The sequence below is a fragment of the Chiloscyllium punctatum genome, chromosome 4, assembly GCF_047496795.1.
Source record: "Chiloscyllium punctatum isolate Juve2018m chromosome 4, sChiPun1.3, whole genome shotgun sequence".
Lineage (NCBI taxonomy): Eukaryota > Metazoa > Chordata > Chondrichthyes > Orectolobiformes > Hemiscylliidae > Chiloscyllium > Chiloscyllium punctatum.
In genome coordinates this window covers 126,181-145,175 of record NC_092742.1, presented here as the reverse complement: position 1 = coordinate 145,175, position 18,995 = coordinate 126,181, and the positions used below count along the sequence as shown (strand labels likewise).

At 47.6% G+C, this 18,995-nt stretch overlaps 1 protein-coding gene across 1 annotated transcript; it reads left to right on the top strand.

Annotated features, from left to right (window-relative positions):
- The first annotated feature begins 4,218 nt into the window (after window positions 1-4,218).
- LOC140476021 (uncharacterized) lies at window positions 4,219-12,140 on the top strand. The gene is made up of 2 exons (XM_072567921.1): window positions 4,219-4,724; window positions 9,356-12,140. Exon 2 carries the CDS (start codon window positions 10,161-10,163, stop codon window positions 11,652-11,654), a length of 1,494 nt encoding a protein of 497 aa, XP_072424022.1. The 5' UTR covers window positions 4,219-4,724; window positions 9,356-10,160; the 3' UTR covers window positions 11,655-12,140.
- Window positions 12,141-18,995: the final 6,855 nt, after the last annotated feature.

The window sequence follows — 18,995 nt, the reverse complement described above, 5'->3', positions numbered from 1 at the left end:
CCAAGGAGAGTGACAATGTGTCCAAGGGCAGTGATCATGGGACCAAAGACAGTGATAATGGAACCAAGGACAGTGATAATGGACCAAGGACAGTGATAATGGAAACAAGGACAGTGATAATGGGAACAAGGACAGTGATAATGGGACGAAGGACAGTGATAATGGGACCCAGGACAGTGATAATGGGACCCAGGACAGTGATAATGGGACACAGGACAGTGATAATGTGACCAAGGACAGTGATAATGGGACGAAGGACAGTGATAATGGGACCCAGGACAGTGATAATGGGACCAAAGACAGCGATAATGGGATCAAGGAAAGCGATAATGGAACCAAGGACAGAGATATTGGGATTAAGGACAGTGATAATGGGACCAAGGACAGCGATAATGGCACCAAGGACAGTGGTAATGGGACCAAGGTCAGTGATAATGGGATCAAGGACAGTGATAATGGGAACAAGGACAGCGATAATGTGACCCAGGACAGTGATAGTGTGACCAAGGACAGTGATAATGGGAACAAGGACAGCGATAATGGGATCAAGGACAGTGATAATGGCACCAAGGACAGTGATAATGTGACCAAGGACAGTGATAATGAAACCAAGCACAGTGAAAATGTAACCAAGGACAGTGATAATGGGACCAAGGACAGCGATAATGGGACCAAGGACAGTGATAATGGGACCAAGGTCAGCGATAATGGGACCAAGGACAGTGATAATGGAACCAAGGACAGTGATAATGGGACCAAGGACAGTGATAATGGGACCAAGGACAGTGATAATGTGACCAAGGACAGTGATAATGGAACCAAGGACAGTGATAATGGACCAAGGACAGTGATAATGGGACCAAGGACAGTGATAATGTGACCAAGGACAGTGATAATGGAACCAAGGACAGTGATAATGGACCAAGGACAGAGATAATGGAACCAAGGACAGTGATAATGGACCAAGGACAGTGATATTGGGAACAAGGACAGTGATAATGGGACCAAGGACAGTGATAATGTGACCAAGGACAGTGATGATGGGATCAAGGACAGTGATAATGGGAACAAGGACAGTGATAATGGAACCAAGGACAGTGATAATGTGACCAAGGACAGTGATAATTTGACGAAGGACAGTGATAATGGGAACAAGGACAGTGATAATGGGATCAAGGACAGTGATAATGGAACCAAGGACAGTGATAATGTGACCAAGGACAGTGATAATTGGACGAAGGACAGTGATAATGGGAACAAGGACAGTGATAATGGGATCAAGGACAGTGATAATGGAACCAAGGACAGTGATAATGTGACCAAGGACAGTGATAATTGGACGAAGGACAGTGATAATGGGAACAAGGACAGTGATAATGGGATCAAGGACAGTGAGAACGCGATCAAGGACGGTGATAATGGGACCAAGGACAGTGAAAATGGGACAAAGGCAGTGTTAATGGGACCAAGGACAGTGATAATGGGACGAGGGACAGGGATAATGGGACCAAGGACAGTGATAATGTGACCAAGGACAGTGATAATGGACTAGGGACAGTGATAATGTGACCAAGGACAGTGATAATGGGACGAAGGACAGTGATAATGGGACCCAGGACAGTGATAATGGGACCCAGGACAGTGATAATGGGACCAAGGACAGCGATAATGGGACCAAGGACAGCGATAATGGGACCATGCACAGCGATAATGTGACCAAGGAGAGTGATAATGGGAACAAGGACAGTGATAATGTGACCAAGGACAGCGATAATGGCACCAAGGACAGTGATAATGGGATCAAGGAGAGCATTAATGCGACCAAGGACAGTGATCATGGGACCAAGGACAGTTATCATGGGACCAAGGACAGTGATAATGGAACCAAGGACAGTGATCATGTGACCAAGGACAGAGATAATGGGACCAAGGAGAGTGACAATGTGTCCAAGGGCAGTGATCATGGGACCAAAGACAGTGATAATGGAACCAAGGACAGTGATAATGGACCAAGGACAGTGATAATGGAAACAAGGACAGTGATAATGGGACGAAGGACAGTGATAATGGGACCCAGGACAGTGATAATGGGACCCAGGACAGTGATAATGGGACACAGGACAGTGATAATGTGACCAAGGACAGTGATAATGGGACGAAGGACAGTGATAATGGGACCCAGGACAGTGATAATGGGACCAAAGACAGCGATAATGGGATCAAGGAAAGCGATAATGGAACCAAGGACAGAGATATTGGGATTAAGGACAGTGATAATGGGACCAAGGACAGCGATAATGGCACCAAGGACAGTGGTAATGGGACCAAGGTCAGTGATAATGGGATCAAGGACAGTGATAATGGGAACAAGGACAGCGATAATGTGACCCAGGACAGTGATAGTGTGACCAAGGACAGTGATAATGGGAACAAGGACAGCGATAATGGGATCAAGGACAGTGATAATGGCACCAAGGACAGTGATAATGTGACCAAGGACAGTGATAATGAAACCAAGCACAGTGAAAATGTAACCAAGGACAGTGATAATGGGACCAAGGACAGCGATAATGGGACCAAGGACAGTGATAATGGGACCAAGGACAGCGATAATGGGACCAAGGACAGTGATAATGGAACCAAGGACAGTGATAATGGGACCAAGGACAGTGATAATGGGACCAAGGACAGTGATAATGTGACCAAGGACAGTGATAATGGAACCAAGGACAGTGATAATGGACCAAGGACAGTGATAATGGGACCAAGGACAGTGATAATGTGACCAAGGACAGTGATAATGGAACCAAGGACAGTGATAATGGACCAAGGACAGAGATAATGGAACCAAGGACAGTGATAATGGACCAAGGACAGTGATATTGGGAACAAGGACAGTGATAATGGGACCAAGGACAGTGATAATGTGACCAAGGACAGTGATGATGGGATCAAGGACAGTGATAATGGGAACAAGGACAGTGATAATGGAACCAAGGACAGTGATAATGTGACCAAGGACAGTGATAATTTGACGAAGGACAGTGATAATGGGAACAAGGACAGTGATAATGGGATCAAGGACAGTGATAATGGAACCAAGGACAGTGATAATGTGACCAAGGACAGTGATAATTGGACGAAGGACAGTGATAATGGGAACAAGGACAGTGATAATGGGATCAAGGACAGTGATAATGGAACCAAGGACAGTGATAATGTGACCAAGGACAGTGATAATTGGACGAAGGACAGTGATAATGGGAACAAGGACAGTGATAATGGGATCAAGGACAGTGAGAACGCGATCAAGGACGGTGATAATGGGACCAAGGACAGTGAAAATGGGACAAAGGCAGTGTTAATGGGACCAAGGACAGTGATAATGGGACGAGGGACAGGGATAATGGGACCAAGGACAGTGATAATGGGACCAAGGACAGTGATAATGGGACCAAGGGCAGTGATAATGTGACCAAAGGCAGTGTTAATGGGACCAAGGACAGTGAGAATGGGACGAGGGACAGTGATAATGGAACCAAGGACAGTGATAATGGCACCAAGGACAGTGAGAATGGGACCAAGGACAGTGATAATAGGACCAAGGGCAGTGATTATGGGAACAAGGACAGCGATAATGGGACCAATGACAGTGATAATGGGAACAAGGACAGCAATAATGGCACCAAGGACAGCGATAATGTGACCAAGGACAGCGTTAATGGGATCAAGGACAGTGATAATGGGAACAAGGACAGTGATAATGGAACCAAGGACAGTGATAATGTGACCAAGGACAGTGATAATTGGACGAAGGACAGTTATAATGGGAACAAGGACAGTGATAATGGGATCAAGGACAGTGATAATGGAACCAAGGACAGTGATAATGTGACCAAGGACAGTGATAATTGGACGAAGGACAGTGATAATGTAGGGGGTAGTGTAATTTTTAAACGGTTAGCTGCCTTTTAGTCTTTTCTACCTCATAGTAAACACAAGCAGACACTCAACTGTTGCCGGACCTCCCCCACGTTTATATGAATGAAACAGTTGTAACAGCTTTCCTCGATAGTTGAGAGGCCGCCCTTAACCACAGTTGTACAACATCATCCATATAAGGGAAGAACGGGAAGCTCAAACACTGATTGGCCAAGTGAATGATAAAAGAATCCCAGGCACCAGAACCCAAATAAGGAAAACAGTGGGGAATCCGAGCACTCGTTGGTCAAGGCAGCAGTAGTAAACCCAGCCCACATATACATGTATATAATGTGTGGAGATTACTATGCTTGTGTGTGTGTACCTTTGGGAACAGCACCCGACTTTGCAAAGTTGAATGAAAAGTTTTGGACTGACTCCTCCGTGTCTTTGTTCCTGGGAAGGGAAATGAAAAGTGCCGTAGATGGGGCTGGATAGCCACCTATCTCGCACAATTGGGGGCTCGTCCGGGATGAAATAATTATTGCCGGGGGGGGCAGTCTCTTCGGCTCACGGATCAAGCCTGATTACAACAAAGACGCGTCTAGTATATATTTATACTTCTCACTGATCGGCTTGGTCCGTTGGCCGTCGGCCAAGAGACGATGTGACCCGGCTCATTTAAAAATAATTTTGAATCCTGGAAAAGGAACACACGGACGAGTGCTGGGACGACCGGTTAGTGACTATACACGGGGGTACACACATTTTAAAAGGCCAGACAACTCCGTGCACGGATCAAGGTAAGAGATTCTTTTGTTCTTCCTTGTTGGCCGCGTGGTTTTGACGGTCATCTGTGAAAACGCTTTGGGCGTTTAAGACCAGGACTGAAGATAAACCACGGGAAATCGTGGTTTTGACGGTCATCTGTGAAAACGCTTTGGGCGTTTAAGACCAGGACTGAAGATAAACCACGGGAAATTGTGGTTTTGACGGTCATCTGTGAAAACGCTTTGGGCGTTTAAGACCAGGACCGAAGATAAACCATGGGAAATCAGACTTCTAGATTTACTAAGGAAAAGTCAGGGAAGACTGCAAATGGGAAAGAAATACCCCCCGATAGTCCATTAGGTCGGAAGTTAAGTCTATGGACGGACAGTAGTAGAACGAAGGACTTAAAGAAAGAGACCATGATAAAATATTGTTGTTTTATATGGACCAAAGAACCTATCCGCGCCCCCTCGGTAGTTTGGCCCGAGTATGGGTCTGATGAAGACTGGGTGTGTCAAATCCTAAATGTATATGTTAACAGAAAACAACCGTTTGACCCAGAGGAGAGCAAATATGCCGCCGCCTGGTTGGCGGGCGACGGCGAGAGTCCCACGCGTCTCTATCCTCTGATTCCCCAAACAGACCCGAGGAAGCCCCAGAAGTCTTGGGACATCCTCACCGACGGTTTGCCACCGTCTTCCCCGCCCCCGTATATACCACCCGCGCACGACCAGGCGTCCAGCGCGGACCTCCCTCCTGCGATGGATAATTCCGAGTCCCAGCAGGCTACGACCAGTGAGGAAGGGACTGCTGGGGGGGGGGCACAGGAGGGGGCACAGAACTCACCCCAGGCACTAGGAAATCAGTCCGACTCGAGATGCGGAGAGGTCGAGAAGAGGGATTGAGAGCTGGGAGGAGTGACAATATTGAACAGCTGAACCCCTTACGAGAGGTGCCGTTTGGGAACGAACGGACCGGGTTCGTAGTACAACCTTTAAATTCTGGGGATATCCGGCAACTCCGTAATGAACGACCCCGTCTACTGGACGACCCCGTCAGTGTGGGAATACAACTGGACCAATTTCTGGGGCCCAGTATATACACATAGGATGAACTGCAGGCCATGATGAGAATACTATTTAATTACGATGAAATTGTTATGATCCGGAATAGTGCAATGGCCATTTGGGATAGGGAGCATCAGGACGGCCCTCAGCGTGGAGAGCAGAAGTACCCCTTAGAGGACCCCCGGTGGGATCATAACGACGCGGGGGGAAGGGCCAATATGACAGACCTCAGAAGCCTTATAATCAGGGGAATCCAAACCTGTGTGCCCAAACAGCGGAATTTAGCAAAAGCATTTGAAGTTGGACAGAAAAAGGATGAATCCCCGAGTGAGTTTTTAGACCGTTTGCAGGAGTCCATGCAAAAGTATTCAGGTTTAGACCCCGATGGGGAAATAGGCAAGAGCATGCTTAAGGTGCACTTTGTGACTAAGTCATGGCCTGACATTCAGAAGAAATTACAGAAAGTGGAGGATTGGGCTGAAAAGGATGTTGCAGAATTATTACGGGAAGCACAGAAGGTGTACGTTCAGAGGGATGTAATAAGGGAGAAACATAAGACAAAAATGATGGTGGCAGTCGTACGGGAAGCTTGTAAGTCCACCGGAATGGGGGAGGGAGGTTATGGGGTGGAAAGAGGAACGTCGAAGAAAAGTTGGAGAGGGAGAGAAGCGAGACGGGGCAGAAGTGAGAGAGGAAGAATTAGCCGTTACCATGTCATACCTTAGTGAGTCCCGATTGACAGAGATAGACCCTAGGGTTTGGGTCGCCAAAGGGAACTGGGGGGGACTCGCAATTCGACCTGTGGAGGTAAAATTAAAGCCCCAGAGCCCCGACGTCAGAGTGCGCCAATACCCCATCTCTTGGGAAGGGAGGCAGGGCCTGAAGACAGTTATGGAAGACCTAATAAAAGATGGATTGGTAGAGCCCTGTATGTCACGATTCAATTCTACCATCCTGCCGGTCCGGAAGTCGGACGGGAGCTACCGAATGGTCCAAGACCTAAGGGAGGTAAATAAAATTGTCCAAGTACGGCACCCTGTGGTACCGAACCCATACACTATTCTGGGGCGAATCCCCCCGGACCACGGCTGGTTTAGTGTTATAGACTTAAAGGATGCCTTCTGGGCGTGTCCCCTGGACAAGGGCAGTAGGGATCTTTTTGCTTTTGAATGGGAGGATCCTGATACTGGCAGAAAACAACAGTACAGGTGGACCGTACTCCCCCAAGGATTCACTGAGTCCCCGACTCTGTTCGGGCAGATTCTGGAACAATTATTGAAGGGACTAACCTTGTCCCTGGCCCTGAAGCTTATACAATACGTGGACGAACTCCTTTTATCCGGACCGGCGGAGGAGGACGTCCTACTTGGGACTAATGCCCTATTAAATTACCTACCTGAGAAGGGGTTAAGAGTGAGTCAGAAGAAGCTCCAATATGTCGAGAAAGAGGTTAAGTACCTAGGACACTTGATAAGCCAGGGACAGAAACGAATAAGTCCGGAAAGAGTGCGGGCAATAATCGAACTCGGCCTCCCAACGACCAAGAGGGAGTTGCGGAAGTTCTTGGGACTCTTAGGCTATTGTCGGTTATGGATAGACGACTATGCCCCCCTTACTAAAGACTTGTACCTAAAACTCATTGAGGAGGCACCCAACAGAATAAAATGGGAGGAGGAGGAGAAAAAGTTAATTGAAATCCTAAAAGGAAAATTGATGGCCGCACCTGTTTTAAGCTTGCCGGATTTTAGTCAGACATTTCGCCTCTTTGTGAACTCCAGAAAGGGAACCGCTCTTGGAGTATTGACCCAGGATTGGGGGGGTAAAAGGAAGCCCGTGGCTTTCCTGTCAAAAATTCTGGATCCAGTCTCCCGAGGGTGGCCGGAGTGTGTCCAAGCGGTGGCAGCCACGGCAAAGCTGGTAGAGGAAAGCAGGAAGTTGACTTTCGGGGCCCCCTTGACAGTCACTACTCCCCACCAGGTTCGAACTATCCTGAATCAGAAGGCCGGGAGGTGGCTGACTGACTCGAGAATTCTGAAATATGAAGCCATATTGTTAGACCGAGAAGACCTCCGAATAGAAGTCGGGGGCTGCCAGAACCCGGCGGACTTTCTTTGGAAAGGGGAAGGCGAGGAGGAACTGGAACACTGCTGTTCAGACATAATAGAGTACCAGAGTAAAGTGAGGGAAGATCTGAGGGATACCCCCTTACATGCAGGAAGGCGGTGGTACATTGATGGGTCCTCTCGAGTGATAGATGGGAAGAGACACAACGGTTATGCAGTCATTAGTGAGACTGGTTGGGAATTAGTGGAAAGTGGACGGCTACCGAATGCCTGGTCGGCACAAACGTGCGAATTGTACGCCTTGCACCGGGCTCTGAGGAATTTAAAGGGAATAGCCGGGACAATCTACACTGACTCTAAGTATGCCTTTGGGGTAGTACACACCTTTGGGAAGATCTGGAAAGAAAGGGGAATGATAAATAGTAGAGGAAAAGAGTTGGTCCACGAGGAACTAGTAGCCATGATCTTGGAGGATTTGTTGCTGCCACAAGAGATTGCTGTAGTACATGTGAAAGGACACCAGAAAGATGATAAAATAGAGACCCTGGGGAATCAATTGGCAGATGAACAGGCAAAATTGGCTGGGATGGGGAAGGAAGTAATAAACTGCCTGGTAAGGATTCCACAGATATCCGAAATTACCGAAGTGCCCACGTTTACTGACAAAGAAGAAACTCTTCTCGCGTCTCTGGGGGGGTACAAAGGATAGGGAAGGCAAGTGGACCTTACCCGATAGCCGCCAGCTACTAAATCGACCGTTGACGCGGGACATTATTGCCCGTTTACACCAAGGGGGTCACTGGGGCGCCCAGGCACTGTGTGATGCCTTCCTGCGCCGATATGCTCACCCTGGTCTGTACACGGTAGCCAAGCAGGTCACAGGAGATTGTATAACATGTCGAAAGATTAACAAAAGGGGGCTGCGGCAGCATGCAAGACAAGGGGGTAGGAGTCCGGCCTATAGGCCGTTTGAGTATATCCAGGTAGATTACACTGAGCTCCCCCCATAGGTCGCCTGAAGTATCTATTAGTAGTGGTAGATCACCTGACAGGATGGGTGGAAGCTTTCCCCACTACCACGGCAACGGCAACTCAGGTTAGCAAGATTCTACTCGAGCAAATCATCCCACGATTTGGGCTACCCCGCGCTATTGACTCTGACCAGGGGAGCCACTTCACCTCGACCGTCCTCCAGAATGTAGTGCAAGCAATGGGGATTGACTGGGATTTGCACACAACCCCTGGCATCCCTCCTCCTCGGGCAAGGTCGAAAGAATGAACCAGACCATCAAAAAGCAGCTAACCAAACTCACTAGTGAAATCGGCCTGCCTTGGACCAAATGCCTACCCCTTGCCCTGTTGCAAATTCGCACCCAGCCAAGGCGGGATTTGGGCGTCTCCCCTTTCGAAATGTTACTTGGCCTCCCGTTCCATGGGCCGAAGGGGGAACCTCCTGTATTTGAGTCTCGGGATATGTTTGTGCAAAAATATGTGGTGGCTCTGGGGTCTGCTCTATCTCGTTTACGCCAACAGGGACTTTTGGCACAGACGCCGCCCCTCGAGTTTGCGGTGCACACCGTCAAGCCGGGTCAGTGGGTCCTGATTAAAAGCTGGAAGCAACGTACCCTCGAACCAACTTGGGACGGTCCCTTCCTGGTACTTTTGACGACCGAAACGGCTGTCCGTACGGCCGAAAAGGGCTGGACACATTACACTCGAGTCAAGGGACCAGTGCCACAACCGACGGAGGACGAACGAACCTCTCTGACAAAGGCATCTAAGGAACAGAGACCCTGAGAACTAATCGGACTTTGGCGAGTCTAAAGGAACTGTGCCCTCGGGCTACGGGTGTCGCGACAAAATGCAGTCAATCGTATTGTTAACTTGCTATGCCATTGTCCTTGGGCTGGGTCATAGTGTGCGTGTTACCCAATTTGGCCTCCGGATGAAACAAATAGAGGACCGTCAGTGGTTCACCATCTCCGTGCTTGCCAACCAATCAACACAGACACTTAGCTTAGACCTATGTGAGTTGGTGCCCTATAGGACTAAAAGTCAACTGAATCAAACTAAGCAGAATCTAGAGAGAGAAAGGGGATTCCAGGGTCAGACGTTAGTATTACAATTGTATGGTAGGGAAGGCCTAAGTAGGCTTCCAGCCCCCGGGGTCCAGGCTATGGTGTCAGTTGTCCGTGATCCCATCACCCCTGGATGAGATTGTGGGCATAATCGGTGCAATCCGCTTTATCTGACCATAAAGAACTTGGAAAAGAACGAGGCGAGCCTTAATAGAACAATACTGGGTATTAGAGTTGGGGGCCAGGCAGGTTGGGGGGGGATGCAGCTGTGCTGCACGTATATCACGGTCATTGAAGCTGAGTCTAGGGGCTCATCCACCACTGATAAGCAGGAAAAGATTAGAATAATTGAGACAACGGACTTGGAAAAGACCTTTGAAATAGAAACGGGATACGGGGAGGCGAATGCCTGGATGGAATGGGTCAAATATACTGTGAGGAGCATGAAAAAGAGTGATTGCTACGCATGCAGGAGTGCCCGCCCTAACCCTCAGGTGGTCCCATTCCCGCTGGGATGGGAGAAACACCCACGAGCCATGGACTGCATGATAAGGCTGTACCAGGACCGAGAGGCCTGGAACGACCCCACTTGTCGACCCTTGAGTTTGAAGTTTCCCCCCGTCAGGTCTGAGGGGGCGCCCCGCCCGCCATCATTCTCAGGGGTAACGGGTACGCACCAGGCCTGCGTCTCTCGGACGGGACTACAGTGGGACGACGATGTGGGGACATTTGACAAGTGCAGTGGATCAATCCGGCTGGTCAATGAAACTACCGGGGGCGGGAATTACTCCCACATTCATGTACCTAGGGCAGACCTCTGGTGGTACTGTGGTGGGAGGGTTCTGCGACCGACCCTGCCCCAAAAATGGACGGGCACTTGTGCGATCGTTCAATTGGCCATCCCATTCACCCTGGCATTCGAAAAACAAGAGCAACCCCGTTCTAGTGGAAGAACTGAGAGAGCTTTGGAGACCTCTTTCGATGATAACATATATTTAGATGCCATAGGGGTCCCCAGGGGTGTTCCTGACGAATACAAGGCGAGGAACCAGATAGCGGCGGGTTTTGAGTCGTCACTGTTCTGGTGGGTGACCATCAATAAGATTTTGGATTGGATTAATTATATTTACTACAATCAGCAGAGGTTCATTAATTATACCCGGGATGCAGTGAAAGGAATAGCAGAACAACTGGACGCCACTAGTAGGATGGCGTGGGAAAATAGGTTGGCCTTAGACATGATGTTGGCAGAGAAGGGGGGTGTTTGTGTCATGATAGGCACTCAGTGCTGCACTTTCATCCCCGACAACACAGCCCCTGATGGGTCCATCACCCGCGCCCTGGATGGACTCACCGCATTGGCGGACGAACTGGCCGAAAACTCGGGCATCGACTCTGGCCTCACGGACTGGTTGGAAGCTTGGTTCGGTAAATGGACGGGGGTGGTCGTTCCCTTTCTTGTCTCATGTATAGTGGTGGCAGGGGTACTCACTGCCCTTGGGTGTTGCGTTATTCCCTGTGTCCGGGGATTAACTCAACGACTGATCGAAACCGCCCTTACTAAGAAGGATGTTCCCCATGGGCAGGTTGAACGAATAAATCTCGAGATGGAACAACGTGAATCCAGCTTGGCCGGGGGTAGTATTAGAGAAGGGCAGCTTGATGAACAAGCTCGGGAGTTATTAAATGCCCTGGAGAAGAAACTTACGGTTGAAAAATTACAGGCCGTAAGAAAAGACACGGGGGATTTGTAGGGGGTAGTGTAATTTTTAAACGGTTAGCTGCCTTTTAGTCTTTTCTACCTCATAGTAAACACAAGCAGACACTCAACTGTTGCCGGACCTCCCCCACGTTTATATGAATGAAACAGTTGTAACAGCTTTCCTCGATAGTTGAGAGGCCGCCCTTAACCACAGTTGTACAACATCATCCATATAAGGGAAGAACGGGAAGCTCAAACACTGATTGGCCAAGTGAATGATAAAAGAATCCCAGGCACCAGAACCCAAATAAGGAAAACAGTGGGGAATCCGAGCACTCGTTGGTCAAGGCAGCAGTAGTAAACCCAGCCCACATATACATGTATATAATGTGTGGAGATTACTATGCTTGTGTGTGTGTACCTTTGGGAACAGCACCCGACTTTGCAAAGTTGAATGAAAAGTTTTGGACTGACTCCTCCGTGTCTTTGTTCCTGGGAAGGGAAATGAAAAGTGCCGTAGATGGGGCTGGATAGCCACCTATCTCGCACAATAATGGGAACAAGGACAGTGATAATGGGATCAAGGACAGTGATAATGGAACCAAGGACAGTGATAATGTGACCAAGGACAGTGATAATTGGAAGAAGGACAGTGATAATGGGAACAAGGACAGTGATAATGGGATCAAGGACAGTGATATTGGAACCAAGGACAGTGATAATGTGACCAAGGACAGTGATAATTGGACGAAGGACAGTGATAATTGGACGAAGGACAGTGATAATGGGATCAAGGACAGTGGTAATGGGAACAAGAACAGTGATAATGGCACCAAGGACAGTGATAATGGGACCAAGGACAGCGATAATGGCACCAAGGACAGCGATAATGGCACCAAGGACAGTGATAATGGGACCAAGGACAGCGATAATGGTACCAAGGACAGTGATAATGTGACCAATGACAGTGATAATGGCACCAAGGACAGTGATAATGTGACCAAGGGCAGCGATAATGTGATCAAGGACAGTGGTAATGGGAACAAGAACAGTGATAATGGCACCAATGACAGTGACAATGGAACCAAGGACAGTGATAATGTGACCAAGGGCAGCGATAATGTGATCAAGGATAGTGATAATGGCACCAAGGACAGTGAAAATGTAACCAAGGACAGTGATAATGGGACCAAGGACAGCGATAATGGCACCAAGGACAGTGATAATGGGACCAAGGACAGTGATAATGTGACCAAGGACAGTGATTATGGGAACGAGGACAGTAATAATGCGACCAAGGACAGTGATAATGGGATCAAGGACAGCGATAATGGGAACAAGGACAGCGATAATGGGAACAAGGACAGCGATAATGGGACCAAGGACAGAGATATTGGGATCAAGGACAGCATTAATGCGACCAAGGACAGTGATAATGGACTAGGGACAGTGATAATGTGACCAAGGACAGTGATAATGGGACGAAGGACAGTGATAATGGGACGAAGGACAGTGATAATGTGACCAAGGACAGTGATCATGGGACCAAGGACAGTGATAATGGAACCAAGGACCGTGATAATGGGACGAAGGACAGTGATAATGGGACCAAGGACAGCGATAATGGGACCAAGGACAGCGATAATGGGACCAAGGACAGTGATAATGTGACCAAGGACAGTGATAATGGACTAGGGACAGTGATAATGTGACCAAGGACAGTGATAATGGGACGAAGGACAGTGATAATGGGACGAAGGACAGTGATAATGGGACCCAGGACAGTGATAATGGGACCCAGGACTGTGATAATGGGACCAAGGACAGCGATAATGGGACCAAGGACAGCGATAATGGGACCATGCACAGCGATAATGTGACCAAGGAGAGTGATAATGGGAACAAGGACAGTGATAATGTGACCAAGGACAGCGATAATGGCACCAAGGACAGTGATAATGGGATCAAGGAGAGGATTAATGCGACCAAGGACAGTGATCATGGGACCAAGGACAGTTATCATGGGACCAAGGACAGTGATAATGGAACCAAGGACAGTGATCATGTGACCAAGGACAGAGATAATGGGACCAAGGAGAGTGACAATGTGTCCAAGGGCAGTGATCATGGGACCAAAGACAGTGATAATGGAACCAAGGACAGTGATAATGGACCAAGGACAGTGATAATGGAAACAAGGACAGTGATAATGGGACCAAGGACAGTGATAATGGGACGAAGGACAGTGATAATGGGACCCAGGACAGTGATAATGGGACCCAGGACAGTGATAATGGGACACAGTACAGTGATAATGTGACCAAGGACAGTGATAATGGGACGAAGGACAGTGATAATGGGACCCAGGACAGTGATAATGGGACCAAGGTCAGTGATAATGGGATCAAGGACAGTGATAATGGGAACAAGGACAGTGATAATGTGACCCAGGACAGTGATAGTGTGACCAACGACAGTGATAATGGGACCAAGGACAGCGATAATGGGATCAAGGACAGTGATAATGGCACCAAGGACAGTGATAATGTGACCAAGGACAGTGATAATGAAACCAAGCACAGTGAAAATGTAACCAAGGACAGTGATAATGGGACCAAGGACAGCGATAATGGGACCAAGGACAGTGATAATGGGACCAAGGACAGCGATAATGGGACCAAGGACAGTGATAATGGAACCAAGGACAGTGATAATGGGACCAAGGACAGTGATAATGGGACCAAGGACAGTGATAATGTGACCAAGGACAGTGATAATGGAACCAAGGATAGTGATAATGGACCAAGGACAGTGATAATGGGACCAAGGACAGTGATAATGTGACCAAGGACAGTGATAATGGAACCAAGGAGAGTTATAATGGACCAAGGACAGAGATAATGGAACCAAGGACAGTGATAATGGACCAAGGACAGTGATATTGGGACCAAGGACAGTGATAATGGGACCAAGGACAGTGATAATGTGACCAAGGACAGTGATGATGGGATCAAGGACAGTGATAATGGGAACAAGGACAGTGATAATGGACCAAGGACAGTGATAATGTGACCAAGGACAGTGATAATTTGACGAAGGACAGTGATAATGGGAACAAGGACAGTGATAATGGGATCAAGGACAGTGATAATGGAACCAAGGACAGTGATAATGTGACCAAGGACAGTGATAATTGGACGAAGGACAGTGATAATGGGAACAAGGACAGTGATAATGGGATCAAGGACAGTGATAATGGAACCAAGGACAGTGATAATGTGACCAAGGACAGTGATAATTGGACGAAGGACAGTGAGAATGGGACGAGGGACAGTGATAATGGAACCAAGGACAGTGATAATGGCACCAAGGACAGTGATAATGGGACCAAGGACAGTGATAATAGGACCAAGGGCAGTGATTATGGGAACAAGGACAGCGATAATGGGACCAATGACAGTGATAATTGGAACAAGGACAGCAATAATGGCACCAAGGACAGCGATAATGTGACCAAGGACAGCGATAATGGGATCAAGGACAGTGATAATGGGAACAAGGACAGTGATAATGGAACCAAGGACAGTGATAATGTGACCAAGGACAGTGATAATGGGACGAGGGACAGGGATAATGGGACCAAGGACAGTGATAATGGGACCAAGGACAGTGATAATGGGACCAAGGGCAGTGATAATGTGACCAAAGGCAGTGTTAATGGGACCAAGGACAGTGAGAATGGGACGAGGGACAGTGATAATGGAACCAAGGACAGTGATAATGGCACCAAGGACAGTGATAATGGGACCAAGGACAGTGATAATAGGACCAAGGGCAGTGATTATGGGAACAAGGACAGCGATAATGGGACCAATGACAGTGATAATGGGAACAAGGACAGCAATAATGGCACCAAGGACAGCGATAATGTGACCAAGGACAGCGATAATGGGATCAAGGACAGTGATAATGGGAACAAGGACAGTGATAATGGAACCAAGGACAGTGATAATGTGACCAAGGACAGTGATAATTGGACGAAGGACAGTGATAATGGGAACAAGGACAGTGATAATGGGATCAAGGACAGTGATAATGGAACCAAGGACAGTGATAATGTGACCAAGGACAGTGATAATTGGACGAAGGACAGTGATAATGGGAACAAGGACAGTGATAATGGGATCAAGGACAGTGATAATGGAACCAAGGACAGTGATAATGTGACCAAGGACAGTGATAATTGGACGAAGGACAGTGATAATGGGAACAAGGACAGTGATAATGGGATCAAGGACAGTGATAATGTGACCAAGGACAGTGATAATGGAACCAAGGACAGTGATAATGGACCAAGGACAGTGATAATGGGACCAAGGACAGTGATAATGTGACCAAGGACAGTGATAATGGAACCAAGGACAGTGATAATGGACCAAGTACAGAGATAATGGAACCAAGGACAGTGATAATGGACCAAGGACAGTGATAATGGGAACAAGGACAGTGATAATGGGACCAAGGACAGTGATAATGTGACCAAGGACAGTGATAATGGGATCAAGGACAGTGATAATGGGAACAAGGACAGTGATAATGGAACCAAGGACAGTGATAATGTGACCAAGGACAGTGATAATTGGACGAAGGACAGTGATAATGGGAACAAGGACAGTGGTAATGGGATCAAGGACAGTGATAATGGAACCAAGGACAGTGATAATGTGACCAAGGACAGTGATAATTGGACGAAGGACAGTGATAATGGGAACAAGGACAGTGATAATGGGATCAAGGACAGTGATAATGGAACCAAGGACATTGATAATGTGACCAAGGACAGAGATAATTGGACGAAGGACAGTGATAATGGGAACAAGGACAGTGATAATGGGATCAAGGACAGTGAGAACGCGATCAAGGACAGAGATAATGGGACCAAGGACAGTAAAAATGGCAACAAGGAGAGCGATAATATGACCAATGACAGTGATAATGGGAACAAGGACAGCGATAATGGGACAAAGGACAGTGATAATGGGACCAAGGAAAGTGATAATGTGACCAATGACAGTGGTAATGGGAACAAGAACAGTGATAATGGCACCAAGGACAGTGATAATGGGACCAAGGACAGCGATAATGGCACCAAGGACAGCGATAATGGCACCAAGGACAGTGATGATGGGACCAAGGACAGCGATAATGGGACCAAGGACAGTGATAATGTGACCAATGACAGTGATAATGGCACCAAGGACAGTGATAATGTGACCAAGGACAGTGATAATGGCACCAAGGACAGTGATAATGTGACCAAGGGCAGCGATAATGTGATCAAGGACAGTGGTAATGGGAACAAGAACAGTGATAATGGCACCAATGACAGTGACAATGGAACCAAGGACAGTGATAATGTGACCAAGGGCAGCGATAATGTGATCAAGGACAGTGATAATGGCACCAAGGACAGTGAAAATGTAACCAAGGACAGTGATAATGGGACCAAGGAAAGCGATAATGGCACCAAGGACAGTGATAATGGGACCAAGGACAGTGATAATGTGACCAAGGACAGTGATTATGGGAACGAGGACAGTGATAATGCGACCAAGGACAGTGATAATGGGATCAAGGACAGCGATAATGGGACCAAGGACAGCGATAATGGGAACAAGGACAGCGATAATGGGACCAAGGACAGTGATAATGGGACCAAGGACAATGATTATGGGAACAAGGACAGTGATAATGTGAGCAAGGACAGTGATCATGGGACCAAGGACAGTGATAATGGAACCAAGGACAGTGATAATGGAACCAAGGACAGTGATAATGGGATCAAGGACAGTGATAATGGAACCAAGGACAGTGATCATGGGACCAAGGACAGTGATCATGGGACCAAGGACAGTGATAATGGAACCAAGGACAGTGATAATGGGACCAAGGACAGTGATCATGGGACCAAGGACAGTGATAATGGAACCAAGGACAGTGATAATGGAACCAAGGACAGTGATAATGGCATCAAGGACAGTGATAATGAAACCAAGGACAGTGATAATGGAACCAAGGACCGTGATAATGGGACCAGGGACAGTGATCATGGGACCAAGGACAGTGATAATAGAACCAAGGACAGTGATAATGGAACCAAGGACAGTGATAATGTGACCAAGGACAGCGATAATGGGACCAAGGACAGCGATAATGGCACCAAGGACAGTGATAATGGGACCAAGGACACCGATAATGGGCCAAGGACAGTGATAATGGAACCAAGGACAGTGATAATTTCACCAAGGACAGTGATAATGGGATCAAGGACAGCGATAATGGAACCAAGGACAGAGAAAACATTGGACCTAGGACAGTGATAATGTGACCAAGCAGAGTGATAATGGGACCAAGGACAGTGATAATGGGACCAAGGGCAGTGATAATGGGACCAAGGACAGTGATAATGGGACCAAGGACAGTGATAATGGACCAATGACAGCGATAATGGCACCAAGGACAGCGATAATGGGATCAAGTAAAGCGATAATGGAACCAAGGACAGTGATAATGTGACCAAGGACAGTGATAATGGGACCAAGGACAGTGATAATGGGACCAAGGACAGTGATAATGGGACGAGGGACAGGGATAATGGGACCAAGGACAGTGATAATGAAACCAAGGACAGTGATAATGGAACCAAGGACAGTGATAATGGGACCAGGGACAGTGATCATGGGACCAAGGACAGTGATAATAGAACCAAGGACAGTGATAATGGAACCAAGGACAGTGATAATGTGACCAAGGACAGCGATATTGGGACCAAGGACAGTGATAATGGGACCAAGGTCAGTGATAATGGGACCAAGGTCAGTGATAATGGACCAAGGAGAGCGATAATGTGACCAATGACAGTGATCTCTGTGCGGAAGAGTTTATCTCTGCATGGAATAGTTTATCTCTGCACGGAATAGTGTATATCTGCACGGTTGAGTTTATCTCTGCACGGTAGAGTTTATCGCTGCACGGTAGAGTTTATCTCTGCATGGTAGAGTTTATCTCTGTACGGTGGAGTTAATCGCTGTGCGGGAGAGTTTATCTCTGCACGGAATAGCTTATCTCTGCACGGCAGAGTTTATCTCTGCGCGGAATAGTTTATCTCTGCATGGTAGAGTATATCCCTGCGCCGAAGAGTTTATCTCTGTACGGTAGCGTTTATCTCTGCACGGTAGAGTTTATCTCTGCATGGTAGAGTTTATCTCTGCTCGGTAGAGTTTATCTCTGCATGGTAGTGTTTATCTCTGCACGGTTGAGTTTGTCTCTGTACGGTAATGTTTATCCCTGCGCGGTAGAGTTTATCTCTGCACGGTAGAGTTTATCTCTGCGC

Coding starts and splice junctions, on each gene's coding strand:
- LOC140476021 (XM_072567921.1), top strand. CDS start 10,161: ATGCAGCTGTGCTGCACGTATATCACGGTCATTGAAGCTGAGTCTAGG.